This window comes from Parambassis ranga, chromosome 20 (genome assembly GCF_900634625.1).
Source record: "Parambassis ranga chromosome 20, fParRan2.1, whole genome shotgun sequence".
NCBI classification, from domain to species: Eukaryota; Metazoa; Chordata; class Actinopteri; family Ambassidae; genus Parambassis; species Parambassis ranga.
Window position 1 is genome coordinate 4,681,585 of NC_041040.1, and position 20,047 is coordinate 4,701,631.

At 45.4% G+C, this 20,047-nt stretch overlaps 1 protein-coding gene across 30 annotated transcripts in view; it reads left to right on the forward strand.

Annotated features, from left to right (window-relative positions):
- The window catches only part of LOC114453318 (NLR family CARD domain-containing protein 3-like), a 444,189-nt gene that overhangs the window by 282,990 nt on the left and 141,152 nt on the right, over positions 1-20,047 (forward strand). For 5 of the 30 annotated variants that reach the window (XM_028433165.1, XM_028433169.1, XM_028433164.1 and 2 more), the window contains exon 2: positions 3,602-3,812. The exons of 17 other annotated variants lie outside the window; for them this stretch is intronic. In XM_028433165.1, coding sequence (XP_028288966.1) covers positions 3,682-3,812 — 131 coding nt within the window. In that variant the 5' untranslated portion in view covers positions 3,602-3,681. Of the gene's footprint in view, positions 1-3,601; positions 3,813-4,005; positions 4,105-5,840; positions 5,940-6,261; positions 6,330-20,047 lie in introns of all 30 variants that reach the window. 8 more of the 30 variants (XM_028433156.1, XM_028433149.1, XM_028433159.1 and 5 more) reach the window with 6 other exon arrangements.

The window sequence follows — 20,047 nt, forward strand, 5'->3', positions numbered from 1 at the left end:
AGTCTGTCTGTACAGGAAGTCTAAGTGAGGTGCGTCACAGATGTAGGTGGAAGAATGGCGCCATCTATGGTGCAAATAAGGCACTGCATGGACCAGCTGACCTCTCACTGCCCTTAATCAGCACAGTGGCACTTACACATGGATGAATGACAGACCACAAACCTGAGCCTTTATAACGCCGACCTTTACAAGAACCTGTGAGGAATATGGCACCATATAGATAAACATTCTTTAACCATCTGACCCTGGAAGCAGCAACAGTGGATTTGAAGTCTGAAGCTTTTAACCCTCTGTTCTCTGTTTTACTACTTGTGATCTGTGAATGTAGTGTTTTATTTTTCAGGATGAGATTAAAGTTAATGGAGCGGATCACCTTATAACTTCTGGGGGTGTGAAGCTTGGAGGACAAGGATTCATGAGTCTTCAGAGACCTTCAGCTTTAGACAGTAAAATACGACCTAGAAGAGACAAACCACCAGTCCCAGTCCACCAATGGTTAAAAACCTTTTCACAGCATTGAGTGTGGGGGTAATATTTGCATTTTGGAGGATGTTTTTAGTTATTACCAAACCGAGCTGTGTCACTGCAGTCTGTACTGGAATGTTCTCAGACCCAGAGCCTGAACCCCCTGAAGACCAACAGCGTCAGGAAAAACTCCCTTTAACAGGAAGAGACCTTCAACAGGACCGGCTCATAAGGAGAACCTTCCTGCTGAGTCGGCCGGGTGGCACCTGAGGTGTCCAATCACATTCCAGAGATGGCCCCTGCTGCCCCTCCTAGCTCCGCCCCTGCTGACACGTGAGCAGAGGGCTTTTAGGCCCCGTTCACACTGGAGAAAGTCATTCCACAGGGCTCTAGAGTGGGACCGTTTTGGGCGCACATGCGACCTAATTTTTCAAAGGTGCAACCAAAAAATATCAGAGGTCGCACCGGTACGACCAGCTGTAAGAGGGAGATACATTCTCCACGACTGTTAAAAGTCTCCCTGTGGTCCAACAACAGACACACATCAGGCTCATAAACCAATGGTCTAAACCAGTCAGAGACGGTGAAGGGCGGGACCCCCGTGTGTGTGTGTACATTTGCAGTCAGACCGAGTCTGCCGAAAATCGAGAAGAAGAGGAAGAACGCGGACATATGCTGCGCAGAGCTGATGCTGTGTGATAAAGCTTGTTCCATACTCCATGAGAACAGAGTGATATGTTCGTGTTTCCGAGGTGACGAGAACACGAACAAAGTTTGTCTCGTCCCGGACTCTTTGAAATGTCAACTCATACGGGCCTCTCACTGCAGCGCACAGACAGACAGACAGACAGACAGACAGACAGGCAGGCAGGTAGACAGGGTTTAAAGATGTTTTGCTGCTGAACAGCAGAATCCGCAGTTGAACATGTAGCGGAGGAGCAGGATTTGTCGCTACTATGCGGGTTTTGCTAATTTGCTGTTGACCTGAATGACGGATGATAACGAGCCGGTCATGTTCAGGGAGGGGGCGTGACGTGCTCGTAGCTTTATAACAGACTGAACAGCAGGTCTGAGGACAGTGTTATCTGACCTGTGTGGTTCATCCATGAAGGCTGATTCACTCTGACTGACAGCAGTCAGCTGGTTTAAGGAGTTATAGAACATGTTACATGATGAACGCCCATTCAAAATCTGCTACAGTGGAGCATTGTCTGCCAGGATGATATCTGCATACAGCTAAAACTGTAACAGACAGATTGAAAAGTCTGTCAGCTGGAGTTCAGCTTTAGAAAGAGAGGAGACACAGAGGCAGAGAGGAAGAGGTGAGGAAGATGAGAGAAGAGATACTGTAGCTGCATTAGAAATGTGTTGAAGAAAACTAAATATATATCTCAATCACAACTGTTAAATAAATAAAGGTGTATATGATCATTTTTTAATTTTAATTCCCATTGGCAGATAGATAGTGAGGAGCAACAGCCAGAAAATACAGAGAGGTGGGTGTTGAGATGCGGTGCACCTAAATTTTGTGTTCCACTGCACCTAAGAAAAAAAGTTAGGCGCACCAGTGCAACCAGTGCAAAAAGTTAGTCTAGAGCCCTGTTCCAGCTGGAGTAGGATTGAGCCCAGACAGCCTTTAAGCTGAATACATTCAGACCTATTTTCAAATCTGGCTAGCACACATTTGTGTCCGCACTCAATCCGGCTTCATCCAGTGTGTTTGCTGTCCTCCAAACCACTAGGTGGCACCTCGTAATATACAGAGTCCGTTCAGGCTGCGGTAGGACCGCGTGTGCGCATGCATCATGCGGTATTTTGTCCCATGTCGCGCCCTGTGAACCTGAAGTAGCATGTCGCTAGCCGGATTCGCTAGCCACATTTGCTTTCACACCTGAGCCACATTTGAGCCAATCCGGCTAGATCCACCCACCAAAGGTGGATCTAGCCGGATTGAAATCAAACTGGATACAGCCGGATTCGAGCTGTTCACACTCAGAAAAAAAAACATCTGGATACATCTGGATAGGCCCGAATCCCGCTTTAGCCAGATTTTTTCCCCCAGTGTGAACAGGGTTATTAGTTCCAGCTGCTGACTCAGCTCTGCAGTCGGTCTGAAGCTTGATCCATACTCCGCGAGACAAAGAGCGGAGAACGCACTCCACGGGTGGTAAGAGATACAAAAAAAAGGTATTTTCCGCACTGAGGTACCATACTCCGCGAGACGTGTGTGTGCAGAACTCCTCATACGGCCCGCCCACTATAAGGAAAGACTTTACTGAGTTTTTTAACACACCACAAGGACGTGTGGCAAGAGGGCATTATACAGAGAGGGTGCCTGCAACAGCGTGAGATGTCCGGCGATGAGTTGTGAAAATGCGACATTAAAAGTAACAATAGCAAAGATTCAGTGTTTGTGCCTTTATGACCACATTTGCACATGTACTGTGTTCCAATGTGCCTGCGATACTTCAAACTGTCCGGTGATGAGCTGTGAAGATGCGACATTAAAAGTAACAATAGCAAAGATATACAGACATTGTTAACGAGCCTATTATGCCCGGGTATGTAGGAGTATATAGAATGGTAATAACAGTCACCATCTGGTATGTGTGAATGGCTGTCTGGAGTTATTGGTGACAAATCACCCTGACTTGCCTTTCTTTCTTTTATTGCTCATCATGCAAAACCAGTATGGTGTTATCTAAATCTGTTGAATCAGCGCTGTTTATACACCTACCTATATACCTGGAGAGGCTCTTGCGCTTCTCCACTTTCATCACGCCCACAATAAATTCCGACCAATCACAGCATGGTTGCCGCACAGCCTTGAAAGACAAAGTTCGGCCCGGACCCTGTGCACAGGAGTGCGGATCAGCGGGCGGTCAGAGACAAAAAATGACGTCATTTTGTGGGCGTAACGTCTGCAGGGGGGAAAAATGTCTTTGTCTCGCGGAGTATGGATCCAGCTTAAGTCCTATCAGAGTCCCCTCTGAAAGTTCTCTGAAAGTGTCCCAGAGTCCTCAGAGACCTTCCTAAACATCGGCATGAGAACATGTTCAGTCCTCTGATCTCTCTTTAAATGTGAGCTCTGAAACCTGGATCAGCTGAACCCAGCTCCTCTGTTTGTTGTTCACAGGTTAGAAACCAGCTCAGTGCAGAGAAGCTGACTGTTACAGTCTCTGAGTGATCCTGGTTCAGGCCTGAGACTGACTGAAGATGGATGGTGGTGTGGAGGAAGAGGAGAGCAGAGCAGGACCACCAGGATCCATCTGTGAGTCCATGAAGAGCGACTGGTCCAAAGGCAGACCTCCAGACTTCAGTGCTGAACCTGGACTCTTCAATCCAAAGTAAGAGACCTGCTGCTGAGTCCTGTATGTGTCTCATGTGAATCTCTTCTGTCCCTGATGTTACAGAGGTTCAGTCAGAGCTTAAAGAAGAGGACTGTTATTGAACCATCTGATCATCAGATGATCAGTCCTTCATGTGTTCAGAGAGACTTCACTGATTGATCCATGTGAACAGAAACATTTGTGTTTGCAGACACAGAGGACCAGGATCCACCTGTGAGTCTATGAGGAGTGACTGGTCCAAAGGCAGACCTCCAGAGTTCAGTGCTGAACCTGGACCCTTCAGTCCAAGGTAAGAGTCCTGCTGCTGAGTCCTGTATGTGTCTCATGTGAATCCCTTCTGTCCCTGATGTTATTGGCTTGGATTCTGGTCAGTCCTCCAGGTCTCTGGACTTCCACATGTGGATCAGTTAGGGCTGGGTGATATTACTTAAAATCAATATCACAATTAACTGAAGCTTTTTCCTCGATAACGATTAAGGATCATGGCTTCGCTTTGAGTGAACGCAGACTAAAAAGGAGACCCAGTAACGTGATTTAAGTATGTTATACTCCAATAGAACAGAGAAATCTAGTGGTGGTTCTGAAGCTGGATCCATACTCCGCGAGAACAGAGAACTCCCTTCCCCCTGCAGACGTTACGCCCACAAAGTGACGTCATTTTTTATCTCGGACGTTGTGCAGCGCTCTCGGACACATGGCCCGGGCAGAACATTTTCTCTCAGTGCTGTGCGTCAACCATGCTGTGATTGGTCGGAATTTATTGTGGGCGTGATGAATGTGTTGAAGCCAAGAGCTTCTTCAGGTGCAGAACACACAGACAGAAGGAGGAAGCACAGCGACGATGGACAGTTTAGATGAGCAGCTGGCAAACAGCTCCTGGAAGGAGAAACACGGCGCACAGAGTGTCTGTCCACAAGGTGGAGATAAAAACTAATCCCAGTATTGATCACAGTGTTACAGCGGCTCGCGCACATTAAACACCAGGAGACGGGATGTGTTATTGCAGACAGTCATCCACACGTTCACACAGTTAAACTCACACAGACCAGAGGTCTGCTACAGTCAGCTGCACTGATCTTCTATCTATTGTCAGCTGTGCGCCCTCTTCCCTGAACATTATCAGCTCGTTAGGCCAGGTAACCACGACTGTGCTCACAGTTTACAACACAACTGCATTGTCAACCTTTTGTGTGTGACGTGTGCTGCGTAGGAGGCCGTATGAGGAGTTCTTCTTCACACGTCTCACGGAGTATGGAACCTCCATGCCAAAAAGAACTTTTTTTTTTACTCTTACCACCCGTGGAGCGAGTTCTGTTCTCTGTTCTCGTGGAGTATGGAACAGCCTTGAGGTGGCAAGAAGAACAAGAACAAAGTTTGTTTCGGCCCGGACTTTTCATAATTCACAAGAAACGTGTGTGCAGAACTCCTCATTCAGTCCTCCCACTGCAGCATACACACACACACACACAGGTTTTGACATGACGCTGCTGAACAGCAGAAGCAGCAGTTCAGGTGAACATGTGTAGCAGAGGAGGAGGAGGATGTTGCTACTATTTGGGATTTCTCGGTTTTGCTTGTTTCCCAAATATCTCGTCTTCTAACATTCACCTAATCTGCTGCTTCTGTATGAAGTATGAAAAGTTTGTTTTTGTTCTTGCCACCTCTGGAACTGTTCTCTGGATATGTAACAAGCTCTACAACGCACTTTGATTTTATTTTTACAGCAACGGGACAGCACAGAAGTAATCATCAAATTAATCATCACAAGTCGGTTAGAGGGTCTAAATGTCGGTTTGGATATATTTTCGGTTACTTGCCAGCCCTACTTGGCGCTGAGGCTTCAACAAAAAATCTCTCATTTGTTCACATTAAACCTGATTTATTATTATTTGAATCCATTTTTATTCTCCTTCATAAAAACAAACTGCTCTTGACAAAGGTTTCTTTCTAAACAGGTTTCATCTGATTCTGTTTGGATTGATCTTCTTAGGTTTTACTCTGACTTTGGAAAGTTTGTGTTTGCAGACACAGAGGACCAGGATCCACCTGTGAGTCCATGAAGAGTGACTGGTCCAAAGAAGAACCTCTATACTTCAGTGCTGAACCTGGACCCTTCAATCCAAAGTAAGAGTTTCTAAAGTGTCCTGATGGACGGTGATGATGTCACTGATGCAGTTTGTCTTCATGTCCACATGATGATCCTGATGAACTCAAAGTATTCAGACCTCATTTAAAACCTGATCTGGTCTCAGCTGTAGCAGAGAGACTTTCACTGTGGACTCTGTGTGTTCAGAGAAACCTGCAGGAAGATCTCAGTGGTTAAAGACAGCAGCTCATTCATGTTCATGACTTCCTGTTTCTCTGAGAGCGTCTGAGCTGCTCAACACTTTCTGATGTTTTTATAAAAACCATAAATAATTTTACTGATGAAGACATGTCTCCACAGAGAGAGGAAGAGGAGCGACGTCTGTGAGGACGAGCAGCTGCCTAGATCAAGACAAAGACATGGACAAGGTAAGACTGGACATGTGTCTGCTGAGGGACTCTTTTCTGAAACTGGACTTGTGGTTGTGTTGTGTTGTACAGACATGAAAGATGTCTCATTGTGGTCCTTGTCTTTCAGCAGATGTTGGTCTGCAGCAGGTTTTAGAGGAACATAAGGTCAGTCTGAGGAGGAGATGTGAACATGTGACTGAAGGAACTGATGAAACAGGAAGTGGAACCCTCCTCAACAGGGTCTACACTGAGCTCTACATCACAGAGGGACAGAGCGAAGAGGTCCAGACCCAACATGAGGTCAGGCAGCTGGAGACAGCTTCCAAGAAGAAGACCCTCCATGAGACTCCAATCAGGTGCCAGGACATCTTCAAAGCCTCAGCTGACCAACAGACAGCCATCAGAGTGGTTCTGACGAACGGCGTCGCTGGCGTTGGAAAAACCTTCTCAGTGCAGAAGTTCAGTCTGGACTGGGCCGAGGGCTCAGAGAACCAAGATGTCAGTGTGGTGGTTCCGCTTTCCTTCAGGGAGCTGAACTTGATCAGAGATGAGCAGCACAGTCTTCTGACGCTGCTCCATGTCTTCCATCCAACATTACAGAAGGTCACAGCAGAGCAGCTCGCTGCCTGTAAACCTTTGTTCATCTTTGACGGCCTGGATGAAAGCAGACTTTCTCTGGACTTCAGCAGCAGTCAGCGGCTGTCTGATGTCACACAGAAGTCATCGGTCCACGTGCTGCTCACAAACCTCATCCAGGGGAACCTGCTTCCCTCGGCTCTGGTCTGGATAACTTCCCGCCCTGCAGCGGCCAATCAGATCCCTCCTGTGTGTGTGGACAGGCTGACAGAAGTACGAGGCTTCACTGACGCCCAGAAGGAGGAGTACTTCAGGAGGAGGTTCAGTGATGAAGAGCTGTCCAGCAGAATCCTCTCCCACATCCAGACCTCCAGGAGCCTCCACATCATGTGTGCAGTCCCAGTCTTCTGCTGGATCACTGCTACAGTTCTGGAGCACATGTTGACTACAGAGCAGAGAGGAGAGCTGCCCAAGACCCTGACTGACATGTACTCACACTTCCTGCTGGTCCAGACCATCAGGAAGAAGCACAAGTACCATGAGGGACATGAGACCAGTCTTCAGGAGCTGACGGAGGCTGACAGGGAAGTTCTTCTGAAGCTGGGGAGGCTGGCCTTTGAACATCTGGAGAAAGGAAACATCATGTTCTACCAAGAAGACCTGGAGCAGTGTGGTCTGGATGTCACAGAGGCCTCTGTGTTCTCAGGAGTTTGTACACAGATCTTCAAAAGAGAGAGTTTGATCTTCCAGAAAACAGTCTACTGCTTTGTTCATCTGAGTGTTCAGGAGTTTCTGGCTGCAGTCTACATGTTCCACTGTTACACCAACAGGAACACCGAGCTGCTGAGACGGTTCCTGCTGGACTCAAAGCCAGAGTCTTTACTCAGGAGAAAGCAAAATAAAAAGAAAGATCCAAAAATTTCATGTCTGAATGACTTCCTGAAGACAGCCATGAAGAAATCCCTCCAAAGTAAAAATGGCCACCTGGACCTGTTTGTTCGCTTCCTTCATGGCCTCTCTCTGCAGTCCAACCAGAGACTCTTAGGGGGCCTGCTGGGTCAGAAAAAGAAAAATTCAAGAACCATCCAGACAGTTATCAACAACCTGAAGGAGATGAACACTGATGAAATCTCTCCTGACAGAAGCATCAACATCTTCCACTGTCTGATGGAGATGAAGGACCTCTCAGTCCATCAGGAGATCCAAGAGTTCCTGCAGTCAGAGACCAGATCAGAGAAGAGCCTCTCTGAGATCCACTGTTCAGCTCTGGCCTACATGCTGCAGATGTCAGAGGAGGTTCTGGAGGAGCTGGACCTGGAGAAGTACAACACAACAGACCAGGGACGACGAAGACTGATTCCAACTGTGAGGAACTGCAGGAAGGCTCGGTGAGTCCAGATGTGATGATGATTGTGAATCAGTGTAGATTAGTGGTTCAGGTCTTCACAGATCCACACTGTGTGGTTCTTCAGAGGTCCATGTGTTCATTGGAACATGTCAGCTGTGTTTTTGTCTCAGATGTTCTTCAGCTGTGAAAACGTGGATTTTTCAGCTGTTTCTGTTTAAAGCTGTTAAATGAATGAAGAAGTTTTCTTGTTGTTTCTAATCATTGTTCCATTTGACAGATGTTCTTCTGTTTGTGTGTGTTTCTATACAAATCTGATCATTGTTGACATCAGTGTGTAACTGTAGCTGCAGCAGCCGCTCAGTAAGAACACTCAGAATGTGTCTCTGATGAAGACGTCCTCATGGTGACTCTGTGGACTCAGACGTGCGTCAGATCTCACTGACAGACTGTGGACAGCATGGAGGCCTGAAAGGAACTCTGTGTTCTCTGCTTTCATCAGCAGATTACAGCACAGATTAACAGTCTGTTGAGGATTATTGATACATGTCAAACACAGTCAGATCAGATGAGCTGAGGCACTGATGTGCAGAGCAACATGTCCAACAGGACGTGTCCAGCTGTCTTCAGATGAAGTCCATATAAAGTGTCCTCTTTCATAATAACATGTTTTCTGATGTTTCTGTCATCACAGACTTTCTAACTGTGGACTGTCAGAGACTCACTGTGAAGTCGTGGCCTCAGCTCTGAAGTCCAACCCCTCCCATCTGACAGAACTGGACCTGAGCAGCAATGGATTGCCGGATTCAGGAGTGGAGCAGCTGTGTTCTGGACTGCAGAGTCCTCACTGCAGACTGCAGACTCTGAGGTCAGTTCTCTGTTATTATTTATGATCAGGTTTATGAAGAATGGAGGTCCAGATTGTCTCAGACTGCACAGAGCACCTGTCAGGACTGACAGACAGAACAGGGAGCACAGACAGTTTGAATGAAGGAGCATCATGGTCCTTCATATCAGCAGGTGTCTCCTCAGTCCTCGGTGGTCTGATGACAGATCAGCTCCAGTCTGGTGTTCACAGGTTCATTAAAGAGTCGTTGGTGTCAGTGATCATTCGTTCTGTCTGTGAAGACATCTGCTGATAATCTGACTCCAATGTTACCAGATACAGAACAAACCCCTCAGTCTGCTTCTGTGGATGGACCACTTGTAGATGTTCAGTAATCTATAAGTACAATCAAATGTTCTATAAAACAGACATGAACATGTTTGTCTATGAAAGGACTGGATGACCTCCAACGTTTCACTGTTAGACTCAGACCAAACTGAGCTCATTGTTATTGGCCCAAACATCTCAGATCTAGATTATCTGATAACATTCTCTCTCTGGACGGCATCACTTTGGCCTCCAGTCCGACTGTGAGGAACCTCAGAGTTCTCTTTGATCAGGACATGTGGTTTATCCCTCATATGGAACAGGTCTCTCAGACTGCCTTCTTCCACCTCTGTAATATCACTAAGATCAGGAGCATCCTCTCTCAGAGTGATGCTGAAAACCTCCTCCATGCTTTTGTTACTTCTAGACTGGACTACTGCAGCTCACTATTGTCAGGATGTCCACATCACTGCATGAACAGCTGCAGCTGGTCCAGAAGCAGCAGCTAGAGTTCTGACAGGAAGCAGCCAAAGGATCATATCTCTGCTGTTCTAGCTTCTCTTCACTGGCTCCCAGTGGACTCAAGAATACACTTCAAGATCCTTCTCCTCACCTACAAGGCTCTTCATGGACTAGCTCCATGATCTCTGCAGGACCTGATAGAACCGTATGTTCCTAACAGAACAGTCAGATCTCAGATCTTTACTTGTAGTTCCTAGGATTCATCACAGTAGAATGGAGGACGAGCCTTTAGCTGTCAGGCAGCTCAGCTGTGGAAGCGGCTTCAGTTTGGGTTCAAACATGAATATTAATCTATCAATCAATGAAAGAGGTTTTCACAAACATCATAAGAACATGGAGGACATCATTGAAATCAATGAATAATGAATGATGGAAATTAATAAAGGATAAGAGGAAAATAAGAGGATTGACAGAATAATCTGAGATTATAGAATTTATTCTGATGTTTAAAATGGTGTAAATGTCTTCATCGTCTCCATTTCTGCCTCCTCTTCATCTCAGCTGTTGAGGTTTCTGTCATTCAGCTTCTTCTTCTAGCCTCCATTTATTCTGTCTGTGACACTTTCTGCTGAAAACAGTCAGACAAAGATAACTGTCTATGTAAGAACCTCTCTGATTGGTTGGAATGAAATGATGAACAGTTTGTGCTCCAACATGTGTGATCTGATATTGATCCTGTAATGGCAGACTGACTGAGGCCAGCAGCAGGTTATTGATCTGTGTTGACATGAACAGGTGTGAATGTTGCTGACATGTTGATGAGGACACACACATGTAGATCTGATCATTGAACCTGATCACATCTGATTGATTATCAATCATTTCATCTGTTATTCTTTATTCAGATTGATCAGCTGCAATCTGTCAGAGATCAGCTGTGCTTCTCTGGCCTCAGCTCTGAAGTCCAACCCCTCCCATCTGACACATCTGGACCTGAGCTGGAACATCAACCTGCAGGATTCAGGAGTGGAGCAGCTGTGTGGTTTTCTGCAGAGTCCAGATTGCAGACTGCAGACTCTGAGGTCAGTTCTCTGTCTGATACTGTTGTAAAACTCACAGAGCTTCCATCCATAAAGCTTTGGTCCATATTGTAATACAGTAATATGAATCTTCTTATGCTGCATATGAATGAGTGTGTCGTACATGTTAGTGTACATACAGTTCAGATTATGTGTTGTTCTTCAAGGATCATGTAACCAGTCGTTTCTGCTCCTTCCAGTCAGTGAATGTCTTTTGTTATTGTGCTGACTCACTTCCTCTGGTTTACATGTCAGAGATAGTTTCTGTGCCCTGGAGCTGAGGCCTCCAAAGGCTGCACACATGACAGGAAAGAGAGCTGAACTTTACTTCCTGTCCAGTTGGGTTGGGCCATATTAAGGTATTAAGGCAGGGGTGTCCAAACTACGTCCCCGCGGTCGGATTTTCTATGGCCCGCGGCTTCTATCTTAAAATGTGTTATTTTTGGCCCGCCAGCCAAACAGAGTAAATCATACAAAATCAACAGGCAATTCTTGTTTTTGTTTTTAACTCATTGTGTAATGTTTGCATGATTCTCTGAGCAGAACATTGTCTCTCTCTGTCTGCATCGTGGTGCGTCACGCGGGGCTGCAGGGCTTGGTTGTTGGTTCCAGCTACGCAGAGGGCTCCGAAGGTGCAAAACACCGGTTCAGCACTTCGACACAATTCACTACGAGACTAAACATGCTTCTGCATACAACCTGCTATCAGAGAGCGTCTGTACAAGTGAAGTTCTCCAAAACTAGGAGCCCCTCTGTGACATGGTCAAAAAGAAATAAATTGTGGCCACGAATTATGTATAACGTGCGCACGAAATATTGTTATTATTAGTTGTAGTATAGTAGCCCTATTAGAATTCATGGACGGGGGGCATGGGAGCGTGCTGCCCGGACAGAGAGCAACCTCCCCGTGCAGCAATGAGCGTCCCTCTCTGGGGAACGTGCCGGAGTACTGGGGGGCTCCAGGAGCGCAGGGGAGTGGAGCGGAGCGTCCCTCTCCCTGTTCCATCGCTCCCTGCTACCCGCGCCGGGCAGCAGGGAGCGATTAGAGAAGTTAAAGCAACATGATGGAGAGGGAGGGGGACGCTCATTGCTCCCTGCTGCACGGGGAGGCTGCATCCTGACCTCGGGCCTTTTTACCGGCGGCTGGATAAAAGCAACTCTCCAGAAATGCGAACATTTGTAAACCATGAATTAGTTTGTGTCGTGTGAGCAGACTGTCTGTGATAAACTGTGATGTTTTACTGGAGCAGCAGAGCAGTCCGTCTTTGCTTGTTAACGTTCTCTGTTGTTAAACTGTCAGCTGTACAGAGACGCGGCACTTCTCTCAAACTGACTCCGTCATTCAGTACACATCTGTCGTAAGGCACGTCATCACGTTTTTACGTCTCGTTGCCATGCACTGCAAACCTGTGTAAACATTAAATTACAGACCCTTTGAGATCAGCACTAAATGACTCCCACCTGGTCTACCTGACATTTTACTGATGTCTGCTGCTCCTAAACCAGACCTGCACATATGATCAGATCTCACCTTCACAGTAGTCAATAACTTGTTGCTCTGTTATCACAACCACACAGTTTCTGAATGTTTTAAATTTATGCTGTATATTCATATACATTTTCTGATCTGTTCATCTGAATGCTAAGATGTTATTTTGTTTGCTGTGTAAGATGTAACATATTACAAAACAGCATACACAGTTTTTATTGTTTAAAATAATGACATCGGGGACTGTTGGCCCTCGGAGAGTTTCGCATTATCGAATCTGGCCCTCCTCGAAAAAAGTTTGGCCACCCCTGCATTAAGGTATACCAGCGGGGCACACAGGTAGTGATGGTATCATTTTTAATACGAGAGAGAGAGAGAGAGTTTATAATGCACTTTACCTGCAGTGAATTGTAGGCTACAGCAGCTGTTTTGATGGAGCTCTGTGCAGACACCCCCCCTCTCTATGCAGGCACAGTGGAGACGGGACCAGGCAAGCACTCAGGAAGATTTAGCTGAAACCGCCCGACCCTACTGTCCAACATGATCCTGCTTCATGCACTCAGACACAGAGTCCCCTGTTAGCCAGAGCTAAGACTGGTTTCTGTTCTTGACCTAAATTCAGTCTAGTTTAGTAAGATCCCCATTAACTGCTGCCAAAGCAGTAGCTCTTCTTCCTGGGGTCTGTAGACTTCAAAAAGTGTTCTTATAACATACTGGTGTTCTCATCACTGGATGTGGAATACATTTTCTACAGTGCTTGACACCTCCAGACTCAATAATGTTTGATTTATATGACTATTCCAATTCAACAAACTGTCACCAGTCACACCGAGTAGCTTTACCTCAGTGACCTGTTCTATTACAGCACCCCCCAGTCAGACCCAACACAGGTGGATCTTTACCAGAGACCTGGATCCCAACACCATACATTTACTTTTCCCTGCATTAATCACCATTTTATGTCCCTCATCCAATTTTCAGTTCTCAGTTCGACTTGTAAAATATTACTAAGTTCAACAGGTTTGTGTGGACGTATAAATAGAATCATCCTAAATTCCTAAATTCAGTCTGTTTGTTACAGAAACTGTAAAAATGTCCTCTGTTAGCTGTTAAAGTCAGTTAACCTTAAAGGCTGTTTGGACACAATAATGTTCATCTGATCATTGAAACTCATCTGATTGATTATCAATCATTTCATCTGTTATTCTTTATTCAGATTGGAGGGCTGCAGTCTGTCAGAGATCAGCTGTGCTTCTCTGGCCTCAGCTCTGAAGTCCAACCCCTCCCATCTGACACATCTGGACCTGAGCTGGAACATCAACCTGCAGGATTCAGTAGTGAAGCAGCTGTGTGGTTTTCTGCAGAGTCCAGATTGCAGACTGCAGACTCTGAGGTCAGTTCTCTGTCTGATACTGTTGTAAAACTCACAGAGCTTCCATCCATAAAGCTTTGGTCCATATTGTAATACAGTAATATGAATCTTCTTATGCTGCATATGAATGAGTGTGTCGTACATGTTAGTGTACATACAGTTCAGATTATGTGTTGTTCTTCAAGGATCATGTAACCAGTCGTTTCTGCTCCTTCCAGTCAGTGAATGTCTTTTGTTATTGTGCTCACTCACTTCCTCTGGTTTACATGTCAGAGATAGTTTCTGTGCCCTGGAGCTGAGGCCTCCAAAGGCTGCACACATGACAGGAAAGAGAGCTGAACTTTACTTCCTGTCCAGTTGGGTTGGGCCGTATTAAGGTATTAAGGCAGGGCTGTCCAAACTACGTCCCCGCGGTCGGATTTTCTATGGCCCGCGGCTTCTATCTTAAAATGTGTTATTTTTGGCCCGCCAGCCAAACAGAGTAAATCATACAAAATCAACAGGCATTTCTTGTTTTTGTTTTTAACTCATTGTGTAATGTTTGCATGATTCTCTGAGCAGAACATTGTCTCTCTCTGTCTGCATCATGGTGCGTCACGCGGGGCTGCAGGGCTTGGTTGTTGGTTCCAGCTACGTAGAGGGCTCCGAAGGTGCAAAACACCGGTTCAGCACTTCGACACAATTCACTACGAGACTAAACATGCTTCTGCATACAACCTGCTATCAGAGAGCGTCTGTACAAGTGAAGTTCTCCAAAACTAGGAGCCCCTCTGTGACATGGTCAAAAAGAAATAAATTGTGGCCACGAATTATGTATAACGTGCGCACGAAATATTGTTATTATTAGTTGTAGTATAGTAGCCCTATTAGAATTCATGGACGGGGCGCATGGGAGCGTGCTGCCCGGCCAGAGAGCAACCTCCCCGTGCAGCATTGAGCGTCCCTCTCTGGGGAACGTGCCTGAGTACTTCGGGGCTTAGAGAAGTTAAAGCAACATGATGGAGAGGGAGGGGGACGCTCATTGCTCCCTGCTGCACGGGGAGGCTGCATCCTGACCTCGGGCCTTTTTACCGGCGGCTGGATAAAAGCAACTCTCCAGAAATGCGAACATTTGTAAACCATGAATTAGTTTGTGTCGTGTGAGCGGACTGTCTGTGATAAACTGTGATGTTTTACTGGAGCAGCAGAGCAGTCCGTCTTTGCTTGTTAACATTCTCTGTTGTTAAACTGTCAGCTGTACAGAGACGCGGCACTTCTCTCAAAAAGACTCCGTCATTCAGTACGCATCTGTCGTAAGGCACGTCATCACGTTTTTACGTCTCGTTGCCATGCACTGCAAACCTGTGTAAACATTAAATTACAGACCCTTTGAGATCAGCACTAAATGACTCCCACCTGGTCTACCTGACATTTTACTGATGTCTGCTCCTGAACCAGACCTGCCACATATGATCAGATCTCACCTTCACAGTAGAGTCAATAATTTGTTGCTCTGTTATCACAACCACACAGTTTCTGAATGTTTTAAATTTATGCTGTAAATTCAGATAACATGTTCTGATCTGTCATCTGAATGCTAAGATGTTATTTTGTTTGCTGTGTAAGATGTAACATATTACAAAACAGCATACACAGTTTTTATTGTTTAAAATAATGACATCGGGGACTGTTGGCCCTCGGAGAGTTTCGCATTATCGAATCTGGCCCTCCCCGAAAAAAGTTTGGCCACCCCTGCATTAAGGTATACCAGCGGGGCACACAGGTAGTGATGGTATCATTTTTAATACGAGAGAGAGAGAGAGTTTATAATGCACTTTACCTGCAGTGAATTGTAGGCTACAGCAGCTGTTTTGATGGGGCTCTGTGCAGACACCCCCCCTCTCTATGCAGGCACAGTGGAGACGGGACCAGGCAAGCACTCAGGAAGATTTAGCTGAAACCGCCCGACCCTACTGTCCAACATGATCCTGCTTCATGCACTCAGACACAGAGTCCCCTGTTAGCCAGAGCTAAGACTGGTTTCTGTTCTTGACCTAAATCCAGTCTAGTTTAGTAAGATCCCCATTAACTGCTGCCAAAGCAGTAGCTCTTCTTCCTGGGGTCTGTAGACTTCAAAAAGTGTTCTTATAACATACTGGTGTTCTCATCACTGGATTTGGAATACATTTTCTACAGTGCTTGACACCTCCAGACTCAATAATGTTTGATTTATATGACTATTCCAATTCAACAAACTGTCAACAGTCACACCGAGTAGCTTTACCTCAGTGACCTGTTCTATTACAGCACCCCCCAGTCAGACCCAACACAGGTGGATCTTTACCAGAGACCTGGATCCCAACACCATACATTTACTTTTCCCTGCATTAATCACCATTTTATGTCCCTCATCCAATTTTCAGTTCTCAGTTCGACTTGTAAAATATTACTAAGTTCAACAGGGGTTTGTGTGGACGTATAAATAGAATCATCCTAAATTCCTAAATTCAGTCTGTTTGTTACAGAAACTGTAAAAAATGTCCTCTGTTAGCTGTTAAAGTCAGTTAACCTTAAAGGCTGTTTGGACACAATAATGTTCATCTGATCATTGAAACTCATCTGATTGATTATCAATCATTTCATCTGTTATTCTTTATTCAGATTGGAGGGCTGCAGGCTGTCAGAGATCAGCTGTGCTTCTCTGGCCTCAGCTCTGAAGTCCAACCCCTCCCATCTGACACATCTGGACCTGAGCTGGAACATCAACCTGCAGGATTCAGGAGTGGAGCAGCTGTGTGGTTTTCTGCAGAGTCCAGATTGCAGACTGCAGACTCTGGGGTCAGTTCTCTGTCTGATACTGTTGTAAAACTCACAGAGCTTCCATCCATGAAGCTTTGGTCCATATTGTAATACAGTAATATGAATCTTCTTATGCTGCATATGAATGAGTGTGTCGTACATGTTAGTGTACATACAGTTCAGATTATGTGTTGTTCTTCAAGGATCATGTAACCAGTCGTTTCTGCTCCTTCCAGTCAGTGAATGTCTTTTGTTATTGTGCTCACTCACTTCCTCTGGTTTACATGTCAGAGATAGTTTCTGTGCCCTGGAGCTGAGGCCTCCAAAGGCTGCACACATGACAGGAAAGAGAGCTGAACTTTACTTCCTGTCCAGTTGGGTTGGGCCATATTAAGGTATTAAGGCAGGGGTGTCCAAACTACGTCCCCGCGGTCGGTTTTTCTATGGCCCGCGGCTTCTATCTTAATATGTGTTATTTTTGGCCCGCCAGCCAAACAGAGTAAATCATACAAAATCAACAGGCAATTCTTGTTTTTGTTTTTAACTCATTGTGTAATGTTTGCATGATTCTCCGAGCAGAACATTGTCTCTCTCTGTCTGCATCGTGGTGCGTCACGCGGGGCTGCAGGGCTTGGTTGTTGGTTCCAGCTACGCAGAGGGCTCCGAAGGTGCAAAACACCGGTTCAGCACTTCGACACAATTCACTACGAGACTAAACATGCTTCTGCATACAACCTGCTATCAGAGAGCGTCTGTACAAGTGAAGTTCTCCAAAACTAGGAGCCCCTCTGTGACATGGTCAAAAAGAAATAAATTGTGGCCACGAATTATGTATAACGTGCGCACGAAATATTTTTATTATTAGTTGTTGTATAGTAGCCCTATTAGAATTCATGGACGGGGTGCATGGGAGCGTGCTGCCCGGCCAGAGAGCAACCTCCCCGTGCAGCATTGAGCGTCCCTCTCTGGGGAACGTGCCGGAGTACTGGGGGGCTTACAGAAGTTAAAGCAACATGATGGAGAGGGAGGGGGACGCTCATTGCTCCCTGCTGCACGGGGAGGCTGCATCCTGACCTCGGGCCTTTTTACCGGCGGCTGGATAAAAGCAACTCTCCAGAAATGCGAACGTTTGTAAACCATGAATTAGTTTGTGTCGTGTGAGCAGACTGTCTGTGATAAACTGTGATGTTTTACTGGAGCAGCAGAGCAGTCCGTCTTTGCTTGTTAACGTTCTCTGTTGTTAGACTGTCAGCTGTACAGAGACGCGGCACTTCTCTCAAAAAGACTCCGTCATCCAGTACACATCTGTCGTAAGGCACGTCATCACGTTTTTACGTCTCGTTGACATGCACTGCAAACCTGTGTAAACATTAAATTACAGACCCTTTGAGATCAGCACTAAATGACTCCCACCTAGTCTACCTGACATTTTACTGATGTCTGCTGCTCCTAAACCAGACCTGCCACATATGATCAGATCTCACCTTCACAGTAGAGTCAATAACTTGTTGCTCTGTTATCACAACCACACAGTTTCTGAATGTTTTAAATTTGTGCTGTAAATTCAGATAACATTTTCTGATCTGTCATCTGAATGCTAAGATGTTATTTTGTTTGCTGTGTAAGATGTAACATATTACAAAACAGCATACACAGTTTTTATTGTTTAAAATAATGAAAGCTGTTAAAGTCAGTTAACCTTAAAGGCTGTTTGGACACAATAATGTTCATCTGATCATTGAAACTCATCTGATTGATTATCAATCATTTCATCTGTTATTCTTTATTCAGATTGGGGGGCTGCATGCTGTCAGAGATCAGCTGTGCTTCTCTGGCCTCAGCTCTGAAGTCCAACCCCTCCCATCTGAAACATCTGGACCTGAGCTACAACCATCTGCGGTATTCAGGAGTGGAGCAGCTGTGTGGTTTTCTGCAGAGTCCAGATTGCAGACTGCAGACTCTGAAGTCAGTTCTCTGTCTGATACTGTTATATGTCTAATTTAAATCCTCACAGAGCTTCTGTTCATAAAGCTGTAAATGTTCTTTTGTTCATGTTTTTGGTGCTCCTGTTTTAAATGTACTCTGCTGTCATAAAAACAAGTGTTTGTTAATATGTAGAAAATGTCCTCTGTTTAAAGTCAGTTAACCTTAAAGGCTGTTTGGACACAATAATGTTCATCTGATCATTGAAACTCATCTGATTGATTATCAATCATTTCATCTGTTATTCTTTATTCAGATTGGGGGGCTGCAGTCTGTCAGAGATCGACTGTGCTGCTCTGGCCTCAGCTCTGAAGTCCAACCCCTCCCATCTGACAGAGCTGGACCTGAGAGGAAACAACCTGCAGGATTCAGTAGTGGAGCAGCTGTGTGGTTTTCTGCAGAGTCCAGATTGCAGACTGCAGACTCTGAGGTCAGTTCTCTGTCTGATACTGTTGTAAAACTCACAGAGCTTCCATCCATAAAGCTTTGGTCCATATTGTAATACAGTAATATGAATCTTCTTATGCTGCATATGAATGAGTGTGTCGTACATGTTAGTGTACATACAGTTCAGATTATGTGTTGTTCTTCAAGGATCATGTAACCAGTCGTTTCTGCTCCTTCCAGTCAGTGAATGTCTTTTGTTATTGTGCTCACTCACTTCCTCTGGTTTACATGTCAGAGATAGTTTCTGTGCCCTGGAGCTGAGGCCTCCAAAGGCTGCACACATGACAGGAAAGAGAGCTGAACTTTACTTCCTGTCCAGTAGGGTTGGGCGGTATTAAGGTATTAAGGTATACCAGCGGGGCACACAGGTAGCGACGGTAACATTTTTAATACCATTAATAAAAAAGTGCAATCCACTTATATAAAAAATAGGATCAAATATTAAACATATTTTATTTGATGCCTTGTGTGGTTGAATCTACAGTTTTTCTTCAGTAGTATAATGTATTTTACTTTTGGAGACATTTGATAAAGTTCATGAACATGACGTGAGAGAGAGAGAGAGAGAGAGAGAGAGAGAGAGAGAGAGAGAGAGAGAGCTATGAGGAAGACAGTGAACACAGATATTACCCGACAAAGATGGCTACCTGTTCCAGGCAGTTTATAATGCACTTTACCTGCAGTGAATTGTAGGCTACAGCAGCTGTTTTGATGGGGCTCTGTGCAGACACCCCCCCTCTCTATGCAGGCACAGTGGAGACGGGACCAGGCAAGCACTCAGGAAGATTTAGCTGAAACCGCCCGACCCTACTGTCCAACATGATCCTGCTTCATGCACTCAGACACAGAGTCCCCTGTTAGCCAGAGCTAAGACTGGTTTCTGTTCTTGACCTAAATCCAGTCTAGTTTAGTAAGATCCCCATTAACTGCTGCCAAAGCAGTAGCTCTTCTTCCTGGGGTCTGTAGACTTCAAAAAGTATTCTTAACATAAAACAATACGTTATACAGACAAAATGGAGTGCACACATTCCTACATGACAGTACAGCAACGT